Genomic DNA, 19,102 nt, shown 5'->3' on the forward strand with positions numbered 1-19,102 from the left:
AGTACACTTCCTTTAGTTGTATTTTCAGTGTACTGCCGGCACTACTTACTCTACAAAATGACGTAGAGTAGTGCAGAAATGTGCAGGTTGATTTTTTTTTTAATAACAAACCAGTTAAATATGCACACATTTTGGACTTACAGTGACACCTAGTGGTGTGGATGCTGCATCATTCAAAATCAATAGTTTTCAGTTACTGATGCCATTGACCTTTTTCACTTTTCACCTTATTTAGCAGCGTATATCTAGCAAAACTTTTTATATGGTAATTTTTTAAATATTTATTATTCTTTTTGTTATATTACCCTGAAATTAGTTTTAAAATATGAATTACCACAGCTGCGAGGCGGTTTCTATTACAGCTGCTGAGAGAGAGACAGTAAATTTGGCATCTTCTCCCATCTGACTCTTAATCCATCGCTCTCTATTTTTTCTTCTTCTGGAAAGTCATTCAGATGTAATAGTTGACTTTTTCTTTTGGTCTTGGAGCAAATGGGTGAGTGAAAATAATATTTGCTGTGGTCTCTCATTCACCGCTTGTCGAAGTTTACCCTGCATTCATTTACTTCCACGTTCCAAAACACTGAGGTCTATTGTAGGAATTCACTATTCACAATCAGTCATGATTAATTTAAACCAAGAGTGAAAGTGTTCAATAACAAGACAGTTACTGAGATTAAGCGAGTAGTATTCTTCTGGTCATGTGATCCTAAATGTGTTTTAAAATTACAATTATGTGCACCTTTAAATCAATGATTCAATGACTTCCTCATTACAAATTACACACCATCCATAAGTATATAGCTGTAATTTACAAAGATTTTTACTGAACTCATCAGTAATTGCATCTCTTAAATGGATTCAAAACATTCGAGTCAGGATTAATCAAATTCCCCATATGGTGCTCCTTGCCCACAGGTTGAAAATTCCTGTTGTAGCACACTGTTTGAAACATCTATTGTTGGATAATGCATACTGTTTCACATAATATTTTTTAAATAATAGTAATACAAAATGATTTCCAAGCTTGTGTTATATCAGAGAATATTTAGTAGAGACGGGCCACTTCTATTAAAATGAATGAGAGGAATTGGAACGCCCAACCAAGAAGCTCAAGCGGGTGTAGAAAAAAAGGCCCGCCTTATAGTTAAAAGAGCCAATCACCTTTTAGATACAAACATTACCTGTCAATCAACTCTAGAACGCGCATGCGCATTAGCTATACAAGCCGGGAAAATAGCGTTTTTAGCGTAAAGTGAGGTAAAGTATCATAATTTATGATTCCAGCATTGTCAGATTTTATTGCTGATTTGAAATATGTCCTTTGATCGTAATCTTGACCAACCGTTTTTGAGATTGTGGTCTTTCTCAATTCAAAACAGTTTAACGTTGCATAACGTATGCTGTGGCTGAGGTGCATGGACATACCACCATATTACTCGTACTATTTCTGCCATAGACACATATGGCAGAAGTAGTAAGAGTAGTATGGATCAGTGGTAGTACGCCATTCCGCACTCAGCCTGTGTTCATTATTCAAACCTCTGATCACTCATTCAGTCCTGACTAATAGAGCAGTAACACGCAAATTGGCGTGCAGAATTACGAACATTTAAATACATTTTAAATGTGTTCATTTATATATATATATAAATAAACTGGCTTGTTTTATAAGAAGGTATTTTAACCTCTCTGCATGATGAATTAATTTAAATAGCGTAAATGTCAGGACCCATCATGGAATCGGAATCCGTTAGTTGGGTCTGGTAAACAGGAAGCCCACCGAATTTGAAACCGAAAACATTAGCTTAGCTCAAGCTAAACGAGTGAATCATTTACCTGCAGATTCTGTCAAATCCGTCCATTTAACACAATATTCCGCAAAACATGTGCAAGATATGTATTTTTATACCCGTTATAATGCTGTTATGTACTCGCTGGCAAAGTGCAGAGGGAAACAAAGGATATTCCTACCCAGGTAAATGATTTGCATCACATGCTAAAAAGCCAGCAGCATGAGCATAAACAAACAACACAAACACTACAAAACAGGGCATAATTATTTTGAACATGGATATAATTCAATTTACCTTTACCTTATCGAATTGATAATAGCAATCGAACAAGTCAATGATTGCATTTGAAGGAATATACAGGGATTAGTACAATTTAAGTTCAATCGACAGCATTTGTGGCATAATGTTGATTCAGTGGGGTCTCTGTGGAGGTCTTGCAATCTGTTGCAGGGCTCCCTGTTCTTCTGTTCTATTCTATTTGCAAAAGGAATGTTTGGGAATCTAAAATATATATTTCCTTTTGATTGTAAACCGTCCCTCCTTAAAAAAAACAATAATAATAAAAAAAAACAAACAAACATTGAGTTTACAGTGAAATGCTTACAATGGAAGTAAATAGGACCAATCCGTAAACATTCAAATAATCACTGTTTTAAAAGTATAGCCAAATGACGTAACCTGTATTCATGATAAAATCACTTACTAACCATTTGGTATTGCATTGTAATCTATGTAAACAATGATTTAATCAACTTTGTAGCTCAAATAATACACACAATTTGACAAAGGAATTGATGTTTGTTGGAAGAATTAATTTTAGTTCTTTTATAAAATGATGTCACATTTCTGCCTTTTAAATCCTTCAAAAATTGGTCCCTTTCACTTTCATTGTAAGTACCTCACTGTAACGGTGATTTTTGCTTAGAAAAAGATGTACGAGGTGAAATTATTATATTTTGTTGTAAATCAAAATTGTGCCACAAATACTGTTGATCGATCTTGACTTGTATTGAACCTGGAATGGACTGTATTCACATCAGAGCTGTCTTTGATTTTTCATAGAAATAACAATGAGTCTGAGAGGAAGAGGTGTTCAGGCTCTTCAATGGACTGTACTTCAGTTTAAAGTGTTTCTGGATCGTTCCATAGACAAAACGGTGATAAATATATATTTCTAAGAACATTCAGTAGACTAAAAACTCCAGACAACATGATTTGTGGAAAATCAAATGTGACCAAGGAGCTTTTTATAGCTTTATACCGTTCGTGCCATTGAAGAGACTGTAAGTCTGTCCCTCACAGCCTCATTGTCATTCCTATTAAAATCAAAGATGGTGCCACCATGAATAAGTTCTTCAAATCAATCTTGAATTATGTTCCTAAAAAGCTTTCCTACCTAGACAGTATTTTTTGGCATTATATTGTACAGGATTTCCAACATCCATATTTCGTATGATGTTAAAATTCTTGTCCATGTTGCCATTTTGCTAGGTTTTTTTTTAGACTCAACTATAATCTCTTTATAGATCATTTTGTACACAGATGTAACCCTATTCTCTATATCTTTAATTTTCTTTATTTAGTTTTATCCCCTTTTCTCCCAATTTTGAATGCCCAAATGCCACTACTTAGTAGTTCCTCTCGGTGGCGTGGTTACTCACCTTATTCCGGGTGGTGGAGGACAAGTCTCAGTTGCCTCCGCTTCTGAGACAGTCAATACACGCATTTTATTACGTGGCTCGTTGTGCATGACATAGTGGAGACTTCCAGCATATGAAGACACATGCTACTCTCCACAATCCACGCACATCTTACCACGTGCCTCATTGAAAGCAAGAACCACTAATCACGACCATGGGTAGGTTACCCCATGTGACTCTACCCTCACTAGCAACCGGGCCAATTTGGTTGCTTAGGAGACCTGGCTGGGAGTCACTCGGCACACCCTGGATTGAAACTTGCAACTCCAGGGGTGGTAGTCAGCTACCAAGGCCCCATTCTCAATATGGTTTATCTATTAAATAAGAGAGTGTTAACATCAATGTGATTGGATCACACACTGGAGTTAAAGGTGCACTCAGCGATTCCTGAGAAACACTGTTGATATTCTAACTCAATGACCAAAACAAACACACCCCTCCCTTCAGTGCTGCTGTGTTACCCACCTGTAAATTTATGTTACTCACCTATTAAGAAGAAAAAGAGCAACTTCTGCATCCATCTTCAAGCCTTTTATCTCTCTGAGTTCTCTCCACTGCTAAAAAGCCTCAACCGGTGTTGACACGGCTCCTAGACCTCAACTTATCATAATTCTTATTTTTTTTGTATATATTGGTCTGACCATTTTCTCTTGGTCTGTTTCTCAGTCATTTGTCCTCCTTGGAGTTTAGAAAGTTTGCATCAGCCAAATTTGCCATCGCGCTTCTAATTAATTTCCCTCTCACTCTTCCCCCACCCCCCATCCTGTGCACGTGCAAGAACCACCCTCTGTTGCTGATTGGCTGGAGTAGTTTTGTGAGGATAATTCTGTTCCACTTTGTTTTTGTCCCATTTACAGAGCCAGGGCTGTGTACAAATGCTACATTTTATTTCAGCCCACCCACAGAACGGACAACTAGTAGACTGTGAGGAGATATTTGCAGACTTGCAAAGTGTATTGGATTAGAATAAATGATTGTTCTGTAAAATCAGTCTTGATTTATCACCAGTGAAGTGTGTGGTCTGGACACAGTATGTGCCTCAACCTAGCTAGCTCCCTACCTAGACAGCATTTTTGGGGAATCATTGGTGCTTCCAATATCCCTATGATGCCTAAAATACTGTTTAGCAGCTAAAATGTCATGCATATCTCCAAACATAACATGGTAAATGAATGTTATTCTATACACATTTATCTTTGAGGTTATAAATGTTATTAAATCATAGACAGTATTTAAGTCAGGGTTCATTTATGGCTAGTGTGCTCTAAATTAATACCTTTATCAATGAGATGAGTAAAATGAGTCTTGATGTTTGACCACTGAAATATATTATCATAATTTAGGTGTCTCAAAACGTATCGAGCTCCCTATTTACTTGACAGCATTATGGCAAACTGCATAAAGATGTGTCTATGATGTCCAAAATTAGTTTATTTTATACACTAAAGCAGATGAGAATTCTAACCCTTTCCTGATTCTGTGTCTGACAGATTGCACCCATGTAAATGGAGACAGTGCCCATATATATTCTGGGAGCCGATGCTTCTGTTACAGCTCTGGTACAGTAATCAAATGGAAAGACATGTGGTCCACTTTCAAGGTAATCTACTGCATCCTGCTGTCCTATTCATTAATGTTCCTGTGTTTTTTTTGTTGGGTTAAATGAGGAAGATGCATGTCTTATGCCTTGATGAGAATAGCTAGGCTTTTCTGTGTAGAGTTTGCATGTTCTCCCTGTGTTCTCGTGGGTTTCAGTTTCCCCACGTTTAAAACCACCACTGGGGGTTGCGTCAGGAAGGGCATCCAGTATAAAACCTGTGCCAGTCAAATATGCGGATCACGGATGGCCTCCTACCTGGAGTATGAAAAAGTTAAATATCAGCCTCGCTAGCAACCGGGCCAATTTGGTTGCTTGGGAGACCTGGCTGGAGTCACTCAGCACGCCCTGCGATTCGAACTTGTGAACTGCAGTTTGTTTACTGGTCTTTGTATGGCCTTAATTTATAAATGAAAACTATCCATGGCATTATTTTGGAAGAAATCGTCACTAGGCAACATTTTTCACAAGTGCCTAAATCTTTTGCACAGTGCTGTGTGTGTGTGCATACATATATATATGTATGTATATTTGTTCTTTCTTTCTTTTGTTATTTAATGTATTTATTTCCTGTCTTTATTGAGTTTGTTTATAACTAGTACTTGCCATGATATAGCCCTTGATGCTGATATGGCAATAAATACCAAAAACAACAACAACATCACGGATGGTCCGCTGTGGCGACCTCTAATGGGAGCAGCCGAAAGAAGAACAAGAAGTCACATGGAATAGTGCAAAAATAAACAGCATATGGTTTTGGAATAACAGTACATGATGGCAAATAAATAATGACAGAATTCGTATTATTATTTGGTGAACTATTTCTTTAAATTAAGCACAGACAGTGCACGCCATGTATGATGAAGGCTGATCTGCATTCTCATTGTTCACAGGTGAACGTGACGAGTTATGAGGACGTCTTCATCATGTTCCCGATGGAGACCAGTAATTGCCACCATCCAGATGAGCTTCTCACAGTTATTAACTGCTTTGTTGAACATTACTGGCCATCCACGATCCAAAAGGAGAAGGCTTTGGACATTCCTCTGGTTGAAGAAAATGTCTGCTTTATGACCGAATCACCTAGAAGCAACACTGAATACACACTACACGTCTCAAACAAAAGTGAGCAAGGGCATCAATAACACCTTATAAGAATACAAAGTACTTGGGCACTGAATCATGATGATTTACTTTCATTTACAGGGTTAAATAGAATGTGCTTCTTGCTCTTTATCTGTGGGCTGGTACTTTTTTTGGGAGCAGGAACCATATGCAGGTAAATAGCAATTTTGCTCTAGTTTAGTTGTTTTCATCTAGAGGAAATCTAAAGAATAATGTCAGAATGAATTGGGATCAAGGGTGTTTCCTTGCGCAGACATTATCCGGATACATGAAAAGTTGACTCATACATGAAAATTATGTCCTTATTTACTCACCGTCATGTCGTTCTAAACTCGTCTGCTGTTCTCCCCCCTGTTATTTCTGTGAAACTCAAAAGGAGATTTGTCCATATAACAACAGTTCATAGTGACTGTGGATGTCCAAAAATCACCAGAAAAGTAGTCCCAGTAACAGACTGAATGTAAGTAATTTTTCCTGATAATCTTTCCCTACACCAAAGACCTCAACTGAGATTTGAAAGCTGCAGTGGAGGGAAAGATTTTCAGTGAATAACAAATAATGTTTGTGTGAACTGTTCCTTTAAGACATTCTTTTAAAGTTAAAACTTTTGTCTTTGTGTCATCTTGGACTTACAGTGACACCTGGTGTTGTGGATGCTGCAAAATTCAAAATCAGTAGTTTTTAGTTACAGATGCCATTGCAGAAATTCACTATTTTCAATCAGCCATGATTCATTTAATCCAAGAGTGAAAATGTAACAAGATGGTTACTGAGATTAAACGAGTAATGTCAAATGTCAATCTGATCCAACTTTCATGTTTTTCAGGAGCTCACTGTTTTTCTACATGACTGGAGTGACATTGGGAGTCATCGCCATATTTGTCTTTCTAATACTTATCCTAAGGAACTTCATACCAAAGGTTTGCAATGCTTCTGTCAATGCCTACTCAAACATTTTTAAACATACAATATTGACAATCATTGCCATTGTGGCCGCAGTGTTCCTTTTGACACATTTATGCTTTATCAAAATACTAAAATGTTAAAAACCCAGGATATACAGTATCATATGTTTCCTCACACTGATCAAACATGTTGGATTTACAAGTCTGTGTGTATGCATGTCGATGCTGCTAGTGAGCCGTTTACGTGCACAGCAATATGCTGATTCTCCCATAAATCAACCAAAAAACCTGACAAATCAAGAAATCTGCATTTACATGACATTTGAAATAATTGCATTATTCTCTGTTATTCTTGTGTTATTCTCTGCTTTTGATGTCGAACCTTAAAGAGACATGTGCACATTGGATCAGTAAGAGTGTGACGTTGGCGTAATGGGCAAAAATAGATGCATATTGATCGGTATATTCTTATGCCGTTTATGACCTTACTCCGATAAAGGAATGTTGTTTTATGCGTTTACATGCTCATCACACACGTTGTCGGCTTTTTAAGTGTTATCCGTGTTATAACATGCATGTTAATGTGCTCATTGTCTCTGTTTATGAAATTATACACCCCCTTTTACATCTGGTATTAAAGGAAAAGTTCACCCAAAAATTTTAATTCTCTATCATTTACTCACCTCATGCCATCCCAGATGTGTATGACTTAACTTTCTTCAGCAGAACACAAAAGAAGGTATTTAGAAGAATATGTGGGTCCATTAAATGCAAGTGCAAAAAAAAAAACTCTAAAAAGCACAAAGGCAGCATAAAAGTAATCCATACGACTCAAGTGGATTAATTAATGTCTTCTGAAGCGAAGCCAAGTGTGTGTAAGAAATAGATCAATGTTTAAAACTTTTATTCCTAAAAATGTTCGCTCCCAACAAGCTTGAGGTTTGCACGTTGACGAGGGTGGAGTTCACACTGCCTCTTGTAAGCGTGTAAGCCTCCTCTGCATTGATATTCGTACGTAGATCCCTTATTAGCAGCTGTTCCTATGGCCGCAATACTGTTTCCACACAAAAGCAGTTTATGCAGTGGACTGAGCAAGGAACTCGGTCTGAGGCATCTCCTCCTGCATTCAAACCGATTCAAAAAGCTCTCCTTGTTGACCGTTCCAAGATGGTGCTGCAGTTGACGTATCCAGACCAGCCGAATGAGGCATGTACTGTATGTATGAATATCTATGCTCCTCTGTTGTATACAACACTGCTCTTCTGTTTTTTCTTTTTGTATTTCATGCACCAGTTCTTGCGTGAACTTGCCAAGAAGCTTGACCTCGATTTTTAGTAAAACATTTTTTTTATCTTGATCTATTTTTTACACATGTAGTGTTTTGCTTCAGAAAACATTAATTAGACCACTGGAATCATATGGATTACTTTTGGATGGCTATATGTGCTTTTTTGGCACCCATTCCTTTGCATTTTATGGACCTACAGAGCTGAAATATTCTTATAAAAATCTTCATTTGTGTTTTGCAGAAAGTCATACACATCTGAGATGGCATGAGGGTGAGTAAATTATGAGAGAATTAGAATTTTTGGGAGAACTATCCCTTTAAGATGTTTCTGGGGTGATCCAATCACATGTGGTCAGGATGTTTACACCTGGTATTACCATGCATCTCTTGTGACCATTTGTGGAGTTCAGGGTCTCTTGACGAAATGCCTCAATCACAATATATTGTGTTACTGCACACTAACACTCACCTAAAGGATTATTAGGATCACCTGTTCAATTTCTCATTAATGCAATTATCTAATCAACCAATCACATGGCAGTTGCTTCAATGCATTTAGGGGTGTGGTCCTGGTCAAGACAATCTCCTGAACTCCAGACTGAATGTCAGAATGGGAAAGAAAGGTGATTTAAGCAATTTTGAGCGTGGCATGGTTGTTGGTGCTAGACGGGCCGGTCTGAGTATTTCACAATCTGCTTAGTTACTGGGATTTTCACGCACAACCATTTCTAGGGTTTACAAAGAATGGTGTGAAAAGGAAAAACATCCAGTATGCGGCAGTCCTGTGGGCGTAAAATGCCTTGTTGATGCTAGAGGTCAGAGGAGAATGGGCCGACTGATTCAAGCTGATAGAAGAGCAACTTTGCCTGAAATAACCACTCGTTACAACCGAGGTATGCAGCAAAGCATTTGTGAAGCCACAACACGCACAACCTTGAGGCGGATGGGCTACAACAGCAGAAGACCCCACCGGGTACCACTCATCTCCACTACAAATAGGAAAAAGAGGCTACAATTTGCAAGAGCTCACCAAAATTGGACAGTTGAAGACTGGAAAAATGTTGCCTGGTCTGATGAGTCTCGATTTCTGTTGAGACATTCAGATGGTAGAGTCAGAATTTGGCGTAAACAGAATGAGAACATGGATCCATCATGCCTTGTTACCACTGTGCAGGCTGGTGGTGGTGGTGTAATGGTGTGGGGGATGTTTTCTTGGCACACTTTAGGCCCCTTAGTGCCAATTGGGCATTGTTTAAATGCCACGACCTACCTGAGCATTGTTTCTGACCATGTCCATCCCATTATGGCCACCATGTACCCATCCTCTGATGGTTACTTCCAGCAGGATAATGCACCATGTCACGAAGCTCGAATCATTTCAGATTGGTTTCTTGAACATGACAATGAGTTCACTGTACTAAAATGGCCCCCACAGTCACCATATCTCAACCCAATAGAGCATATTTGGGATGTGGTGGAACGGGAGCTTCGTGCCCTGGATGTGCATCCCACAAATCTCCATCAACTGCAAGATGCTATCCTATCAATATGGGCCAACATTTCTAAAGAATGCTTTCAGCACCTTGTTGAATCAATGCCACGTAGAATTAAGGCAGTTCTGAAGGCGAAAGGGGGTCAAACAACAGTATTAGTGTGGTGTTCCTAATAATCCTTTAGGTGAGTGTATAAACAGCAAAAAAGACAGAAAATACTGTATTAACTGAGGTTCAGGTGTGCATGTATGTCATCTGTGTCCTTGTATGTTGATATTAGACACATAGAAGATCTAAAATTGTATATGTATTTGCTTTTTCGAAATTTCTGATTGGACGATCATTTCATTTTACGGCTGCACATTTCCGCAACATTTAAAACTCTTGTATAACTTAGTGGTTGATTTATAGGTGAGGGGTGGTGCTTTGCTGCTGTATGGGATGCAACAGGCAAATTACCATTAACATCTCATATACGAATATATCACATTTTGACTCTCTGTATGCGTTTTTATTTATATATATATATATATATATATATATATACACACACACACACACACACACACACACACACACACACACACACACACACACACACACACAGTATCTCACAAAAGTGAGTACACCCCTCACAGTTTTGTAAATATTCGATTATATCTTTTCATGTGGCAACACTGAAGAAATGACACTTTGCTACAACGTAAAGTAGTGAGTGTACAGCTTGTATAACAGTGTAAATTTGCTGTCCCCTCAAAATAACTCCACACACAGCCATTCATGTCTAAACCTCTGGCAACAAAAGTGAGTACACCCCTAGGTGAAAATTTCCAAATTGGGCCCAATTAGCTCCCCGGTGTCATGTGACTCGTTAGTGTAGTCTCGGGTGTGAATGGGGAGCTGGTGTGTTAAATTAGGTGTCATCACTAATATATATATATGTATATATAAAAACTCTTGTATAACTTAGTGGTTGATTTTTAGGTGAGGGGTGGTGCTTCGCTGCTGTATGCGATGCAACAGGATGGATTAGCATTTACATCTCATATTGTTTTAATTATTTTTTTTTTTTTTATGCATTTGGCAGACGCTTTACAGGGACAGTCCTTGAAGGCACTTAACTGAAGTTAAGTGCCTTGCTCAAGGGCACAATGGTGGTGGCCATGGGGTTCGAACCAATGACCTTCTGATTAACAGCCCTGTGTTTTAGCCCCTACACCACCACCATATCATATAAGCATATATCACATTTTGACTATCTCTGTATGCGTTTTATTTATATATATATAAAATAATAATGTATTTGCTCTGAAATTACTGAAAAGAAATCTAGGAACTATAATTTGACCAAACACCTATTGATGCCAAAGTAAATTCAAAATGTTTTATGCAAAGTCAAATCCAGTAAAGTAAAAATAATCATTGCACGTTTTCTAAATGAACAGAATAAAAATGTTTAATCATTGTCATTTATATGCATCAGTGTAACAATAATAAAAAACAGTACGTTCATAGCATTATATTGAAAACAATTTATATAAATTATTTAGAATGCCTGATGGGGTCCTCCGTAAACACTTGAGTAATCAGAGTTTTGAATCGATTAATTGAAACGTTTGAAGTGATTCATATATATGAATCAAACTAAGTTTACCACCACTGCGCTTCTGATTCCATTTAAATCTAAAGCGCTAAAATATCTGTTTTCATGCTATCATCCTCACAGGTCCTGAGGATGCATCATGAAACTAGTCTGATGACACAATCTTCAGGATATTTGATTGCTAAATAAAAAGTGTTTTTAAAATCCTTGTGTGCATTTTGTGAATATTTTATATTGCCCAGCTCTAGTGCTCAACCATTTTATCAGCAATCATGCAAAAAGAAGTACAATCTTGACTGAAATAAAACTTTTCAGGTCATATGATCTTTTAAACATTATGGAAGAAAAAAACTGTAATGTTCGTTAATGTTTTACTGCTTTTGATGAACGTTATATAGTATAACCCTGGGTTATAGCTGTCCTACTTTTTCCACAGCGAGGGCTGTTTCTGGTGTTGTTGGGTGCTGGCTCCAGTTTATCCTACATAGGGATCCAGAGGGTGTTAAATGAATGGGACGACATCGTGACTGAGCACTGGATAGAATTGCTGGGTAACTAGGCAACCTTTCTTAATAATTAATGATCTAATTTTCCCTGTCTTGCCCTGATCATCTAATCAGCCTATGTCATCAGACAGAAACCTTTGCTAACATTAACAAATTAACTTTTAAATGTACCTTTTGTACAGTCACACCAAAGCGTGCTGCGTTCTACATCAGTCAAATGCCATGTTTTTTCTGTTATTTGCTTGACACACTCTCTATACAATGGTTACATAAATATCTGTACATGTCATTTTGATTAATGGAGTGATTATCCTTCTACTCTCTCATTGCATGTTTCTTTATCTGAAATACACGCATGTTATAACCCCCCAGCACCGTACGGTAACAGACTAGAGCGGATTGACATTCACCTTCTGTATCATATATCCTGGCTCAGTTATTGTTATAATACGAGGGCCAAGTATTTTGAATGCAGAAATGACTGCCTCTTGACTGCTCAATAGACTCTATTCTCTGCCAAATCAATTTCCCTCTTCAAGCACTTGCAGTATGTAAATGCATCACTATTTGAATGTGAAAACCACAGGCATATTAAGATTAAGGGAAAGAGGCAGAACTGTGCTGGTGGAACATTGATTTCTATGCCTTAAAAAGGCATCAAAAAGGCTCTGGGAAGATTATAGCGCCAATGTGTGTCTTTTTACTTTGCCTTTTATTTTCAGTGTTTTTTTTCCTCCTCTTTTGTTTAAACAGACCTACTGTAGTATTAATAGCACCATTGTTGTTACATTCATAATTTAGCGTTGTTCATTTTGCTTTTATATTGTAGTATTCAGCAAGTCATTGCGTTGTTGCGGCAGTAGGCCGTAATGTTTGCATTAAGTGAGTGAAAGCAAGACACATGGCATCCACTGTTTGCTATTGACACATTATAGGGTATTTACACTTGGTCACTTCATGCGTTTGTACTGATCAATTTACTATTCGATTGAATAAGCACATTGCATTTACAATTGGCCACAGCAATGTGTCTCTGCCAAACAGATATAAATCTGATCTTCAAGTCCCGCACTGTATGCAAATAAAACTGACTTTGTTCCGTGATTATGCAAATGCAGGGCAGCAAATTTTAAATATGTGATTTATTATTTGATGCCAAGTGAGTTTTCCCCATCTGTGTGTGTGTGTGTGTGTCTGTGTGTGTGTGTGTGTGTGTGTGTGTGCGTGCGTGCGTGCACTGTGTATTTTTCCCCTCTGGGCTTGTCGTATGTAAGATGCGTCATGTGCTTCAGCTGTGCTCATTGTAGTTTCCGTTTTGTCAGCGATCTGCATAAAATAACTGAAGATTAAAGTTCTATCTCTTCCACAACATGCATCGTGCATCCTTTTCTTACTTTGACCCTTGCAAATACTCTGTTATTTTCTGCATTTTTCATATGCTGATGTAGTGTTGTTTGGGCGCAGTAAAGTTTACATATGTGGCTTGAACAGCCAGATGCATTTACACCTGACCGAGTTTCGAATGGAATTCGTCTCAAACCACCAAAGTGATCACCGAATGATCGGATTTACATCCGTTTCAAATCCATCTTGGAGGGTGTTTATATGTGGTCTTTTCATGATGGAAATCAATCCGATCAGTAAAAATGCATGAAGTGACCTAGTGTAATTACCCTCAAAGCTTGCGTTGTAATTAACTCATGTCTTTCTAAATCTAAATGACTTTTTTTTCTACCTTGGAACTAGAGGAAAATTGTCGCAGAATGTCCTGGCTAGTGGTTAACCAAGATACTTTTTTTAAAATTTAATATGTATATCTTCTTAGCACTAAAAACAATGCTTCTTGCATGAACACACATGAGCCACTGTGATTTCAGAACATTTGTGAGTTGGAACTTGAAATAAATTGGCCACGGCCCACAGGAAGTTGAATTGAAATTTGAATTTGAATAATAGGAAATGGAATTTACTGAATTGCAATTAAAATAACATTTAAAAAAGTTAATTCGACAATTTTAGTAGTCAAAGACACATTTTATGACGAATAATTACGTTATTTTTTTTATTTTACCAAGTATGCCTATTTAATCCCTAAATGGTAGAATTACAATTTTTAACCTAGACATAAAATTTCTTTCTCTAAAAAATAAATTAAATTAAATTAACATCGACTTCAAAAGATATTAGTTTTTCTGTACAGCACCAGAAATGGGCCACCACATTGTTTTAAAATAACTTCATAAAAATAGATTCAAAATTTGAATCAATTAAAAGTTTAATATATTGAGCAAATTAGAGCATTCCTGGAAATTGTGTTCTGCCACTATGGTCCATAAAATGAAAATGCACTAAATATATTGAAATGAATGAAAATTCTACAAGTGGCATTATTAATAATGTAAAAAGTGGCGTTTTTGTAAAACTTACAGATATTAAGTTTGCATTGCCTTTTTAAGTTAAATTAATCAACTGCATTTTAAATTAACTGAACTTAAAATGTCAACCTGCCATGACTTCCATATTAGCTGTACACATTACATATTAATGTTACATGTTTTAACAATTACATATTTAAATAAAGTTAACTTTAAGAATATTTCTTGAATTCTGTCAACTTAGTCCTATGACAATTGCTCTTTTATTAAATCATTTTAAACTTCAATATTCTGAGCATCTCATGCACATTTCTATAAACATATATTTCGTGGAGAATGATGTGCTTGCTGTCTTAAGCCAATAATATCACATTTTTACTCATCACATGAACACATTTTGTGTAGGCCAGCTTGAACTGAAATAAATACAGTAATTCAATTAACAATTAACTCACTGCTGTGCTTGTTGGTTCGACTAAGTATCTTGCAATAGAAAAGCTGCATTGAGATGCATTACTTTAATGCATCTCAACTATGTAACTTTTTTGGAAAGCTGTTTTGAAAACAACGTTTATTTTTGCAATTCCATTTGGTGGTGCTAGTGCTGAAGAAATTACATACTGCAGTTTTTTCAGCATTATTTACTTGACCTACAAACATTTTTACAGTGTAGTGTTTTTGGAAATACCTGATTTGTTGTACATAATGTATTATTAAAATATAAACAAAAACATTCATGAATTTCTTTACATTTCATTTGATTTTAATTCTGCTTGCTTAGTCAAATTCTAATTGCAATTCTATATTTGCTACCTCAATTCATATTCAGGAATTTAATTAGAATTGACTTAACATTCTGAATTCACTCATATGGATTTTAATATTTCCACTGAAAACTTATAGGTTGGGCACGAGCCATATGGACTACTTTTGTGGTGCTTTTTTTAAGCTTTAAAGTGAGTCACTGCCATTTTATTGAAGAGACGGGCCGCAATATTCATAGAAACATCTTTGGCGTTTTGCATAAAAAAAGTAATGGGTTTGGATGGAATGACATGAGAGTGAGGATATGATGACAGAATTTTCAAATTGGGGTTAGCTATTTCTTTAATATCTGTCTGTATAAAGGCTTATCAGCTGCATTAAACACAGGCACACCCAAATCATATTTGAGCTGCCTGTTTAAAGAACAAAAAAAGACATGATGTTGAGTTGTTACAACGTGTATATATATTTTGTGACTATGTTGCAACTTGGCGTGCTTTGCAACACCTGTACATATTATAACTGTTTTTAAATAGGCTGCTTGCCAAATTCACCAATGAATGACAGACAAGCTAAGGCAGGCTGCTTCTGTCTGATACAAATTGGAGATGCTTTTAATGATGTTAACTTGAACAGGTGTGCTCTCAAGTCTTAATGTAATGTAAACAACAAAAATAATTAGGTTATTATCCTACCAGATAGGATCATGGGTAATGGTCACACCACAGTTGAATGTGGCTAAAATCAAGTTTTTGTCTTCATCACAAGTGAGAAAGATCTGCTACAAGTATTCATACGGTGATTATCCTGATGAGTGCAAACAAAAGTGCTTTTTTACCAATTTTCCATTTTTCTACAGTTTATGTGCTGATCTCGGGCTCATTTAGCTTCATCGTATGCTACATGCACGGCCCCATCACCAACAACCGCACCCTGAACTTGATGACCTGGTTCATGCAAGCTGTAGGCATAGTATTGCTTTACTATGGCATTACATTCCCCCCTGCATACCACATACTGCTTGCTTGCCTGTTGTGCTGGAAGATCCTGCCCTTAGTCCTGAGCCTTCTGATGGGGATATACAGGTTAGAAAACAACCACAAAGTGTGTTTCAAGTCATAGTGAAATTCCGTATGCAACCCATTTTAATTTAGAAAAGGAAAGTTGTTTCTGAGGCAGAGCACGTTATTATTAGGGATGTCCCAATACTATCGGGTCCGATACTCCACTCATGTACTTGTACTCATGCTCGTGAAAATACTCTGGTACCATCTGACATACGAATGTTATTACCTATACAATCAGCGCACAAATTAAAATCACGTTATGCCTTAGTGAGATTATTAAGCCGCAAAAGCTGCGATTTAATGAGATGAATGTTTAGTTTGCATGTGCTGCTTTTTCAAATGTAAGCATTTGTGAATGTGTGGAAAAGAGACAGTGTTGTGCTGGCTGCTCATACCTTTTAAAGCTCCTCCAGGGCTCATACAGGGAAAACACCATCATGAGCATCGCATGCTCTGTTTGTAGCAGATGACAGGGAAGTGCGTGCTTATTCATTTTGTAGTGCGAGGCACATACAGAGTGCATTCTTATTTAATTAAATAGCAGCCTTTAGTTGTTTAATAATCACTTTGAGTCACATAGCCACTGTCTTTTCTGAACTGTCTTAAACACTTTAAAATAAAAGTTCAGTCAAAATAAAAGCTCAATTTAAATGAGAAAAAAAAAAAAAAGGTATGACAGAAATCAAGTACATCACTACTAGTTATGCAGTATTCATTGTAGTACTACTGCTAAAAATAATAATCATAAATCGATTGTAATTGATATTTAAGCAATATCTCACATCTGTGAAGCTCTGTTCTACAACACTTTATTTGACAAAATATAACTCCAATGTTGTATTTTGGATTGTGCAGTGAGGTTCTATATAAAAGCTCTTTATTTGATAAAAAATATTATATTGAAAATGTATTGTTATATTTTCATTTGATGGCAGTTTTAATAAATTCATTTATTTAATCAACATCTTGATGATAACATTGATATGAACTGCTGATATGGAATTCAGGATAAAAATAAAATAAAAACAGGTATCAGGCTCAGTATTGGCGACTACCAAAAAGGTGTCGGTACTCGCACTCATTCTCAAAAAAATGGAATCGGGACATCCTTAGTTATTACATTTTGATTTGAGAGAGATAATCAGTTTGACACATTATTTATTTATTTATTTATTTTTTTATCAAATCCTGAACACCGCATTTCTGTTTTCAGTCTCTGCTACTCTTTCCTGGGACTGTTCCGGTGGAAGAAACGCCCCAAGTCTAGGTTGCTGACCGAAGAGGAATACAGAGAGCAGGGAGAGATCATCACTAAACAGTCACTGGATGAACTGAGGGAGCACTGCAACAAGCCTGGTTTTCCTGCATGGGAGACAGTCTTGAGGCTCAGAGCACCGCAAAAGTAACTAAAAATTATTAATCATTTTCATTCATTATGGGACATATAACGATAAACTGGATTTTCATTGCTCGTACAGAATTCAGAGCAACCTCTCCAGTCAACCCAGCCCATTTATTGAAATTAAGCAGTAAATCTTGATGGTATTGATGGCAGAAAAATGAGCAACCATACTTGGTGGGGGTGTTGTTACTCTTCACATGTAAAGAGATTAGCCAAGCATTATAGATGTCAAATATACATTGTCAAAAGGGTCAGGGAGTGTTACATTATTAAATTATAATTAATAAGTGGAGATATCTGTCAGTTACATCCACCTCTTTCAGATTTGCAGAGTTTCTGCACAGAGGCTTCCACGTCACTCAAGAGGAGCTTCAGAGTTATGAAAGACAGTATGGCCCTGGTGGGGCGTACTATGAGAACATGCTGTTTAACAACAGCTCCAGTGATGGACTGCCTGAGAGAGAAGAAGACGATGACAGCGAGGAGGAGCTACATGGAACCAGTCCTTCAACCTCAAACAACCTCCCCAGTCCCCCGGAATACAGCGCTGCAGTCTGCCCCTTCCCCAAAGCCACCTACACTGCTCAACCAAAACCCATGGATCCGGAAGACCAAGATATATTTTGAATCTGACTGAAGGAGGAGCGATTTTAAGTTTTTTTTAAATAAATGGTATAAATGGTTTGAATGGCACAATATCATTAGGAAAGCATGACTCTAAGGACCTTTAGGAGATCTCTAAGATTTGTAATAATTGTCTCTTTTGTTGACTTAAATGATCTCTTTGGGACAAGTGGACTGTTTTGTAAAGGTGAACCTGTATTTGTAGTTCACCCAAAAATGAAAATTCTGTCATTGTGTACTCTCCTCAAATTGTTCCAAACCCATATGACTTTCTTATGTGGAACGCAATGGAGATATTGGACAGTATGTTAGTCTTAGTTTCCTTTCGCCTTTTTCTCCATACAATGAAAGTGAATGGTGACTGAGGCTAACATTCTGCCCAACATCTCCTTTTGTGTTCCACGGAAGAAAGAAAATCATACAGGTTTGGAACAAAGTGAGGGTTAGTAAATGATGACAAATTTCATTTTTGGGTGAACTATCCCTTTAAGTTCCGTTGAGTATACCACTCTTTTGTACATACTGTATGTTTATAGTGTTTCTGAACAGATGGTGGTGTGCTGCTCTCATGTATATCAAGATGTCCTTGCAGTCATTTATATATTTGTTTCAGTTTGTAATATAAGGAAATACTGGCCCCTAGTGTCAGTTAAAGGCACAGTTCACCCTCAAATTACAATTCTGCCATCATTTACTCACGCTAATGGTGTTCGAAACCCCCTATGAATTTCTCTTTATTCAACACAAAAATACACATTTTGTTAATTTAAGTTTATGCTAAGTTTAAGGTAATATTTAAGTTAGAATTAGAATTTTTGGGTGAACTAGACCTGTATTTCACTATAAGGGAATGGTC

The 19,102-nt window shown here is 37.0% G+C and overlaps 1 protein-coding gene across 1 annotated transcript; it reads left to right on the plus strand.

Moving 5' to 3' along the window:
* The first annotated feature begins 1,778 nt into the window (after window positions 1-1,778).
* On the plus strand, window positions 1,779-18,549 carry LOC127659211 (nuclear envelope integral membrane protein 2-like). The gene is made up of 9 exons (XM_052148924.1): window positions 1,779-1,978; window positions 4,987-5,096; window positions 5,987-6,218; window positions 6,300-6,372; window positions 7,045-7,138; window positions 11,944-12,058; window positions 16,013-16,238; window positions 17,434-17,622; window positions 17,946-18,549. The coding sequence occupies exons 1-9, from the start codon at window positions 1,888-1,890 to the stop codon at window positions 18,247-18,249; spliced, it is 1,434 nt and encodes a 477-aa protein (XP_052004884.1). The 5' UTR covers window positions 1,779-1,887; the 3' UTR covers window positions 18,250-18,549.
* The last annotated feature ends 553 nt before the right edge of the window (window positions 18,550-19,102 follow it).

Source organism: Xyrauchen texanus, chromosome 18 (genome assembly GCF_025860055.1).
Source record: "Xyrauchen texanus isolate HMW12.3.18 chromosome 18, RBS_HiC_50CHRs, whole genome shotgun sequence".
Taxonomy (NCBI): Eukaryota; Metazoa; Chordata; class Actinopteri; order Cypriniformes; family Catostomidae; genus Xyrauchen; species Xyrauchen texanus.

Excerpts from the sequence above, each read along its gene's own strand:
- LOC127659211 (XM_052148924.1), top strand. The coding sequence starts at position 1,888 with ATGTGCAAGATATGTATTTTTATACCCGTTATAATGCTGTTATGTACT. Across the intron at positions 6,373-7,044 it reads GGAGCAGGAACCATATGCAG|GAGCTCACTGTTTTTCTACA; the intron begins GTAAATAGCAAT and ends CATGTTTTTCAG. Across the intron at positions 16,239-17,433 it reads CTTCTGATGGGGATATACAG|TCTCTGCTACTCTTTCCTGG; the intron begins GTTAGAAAACAA and ends TTCTGTTTTCAG.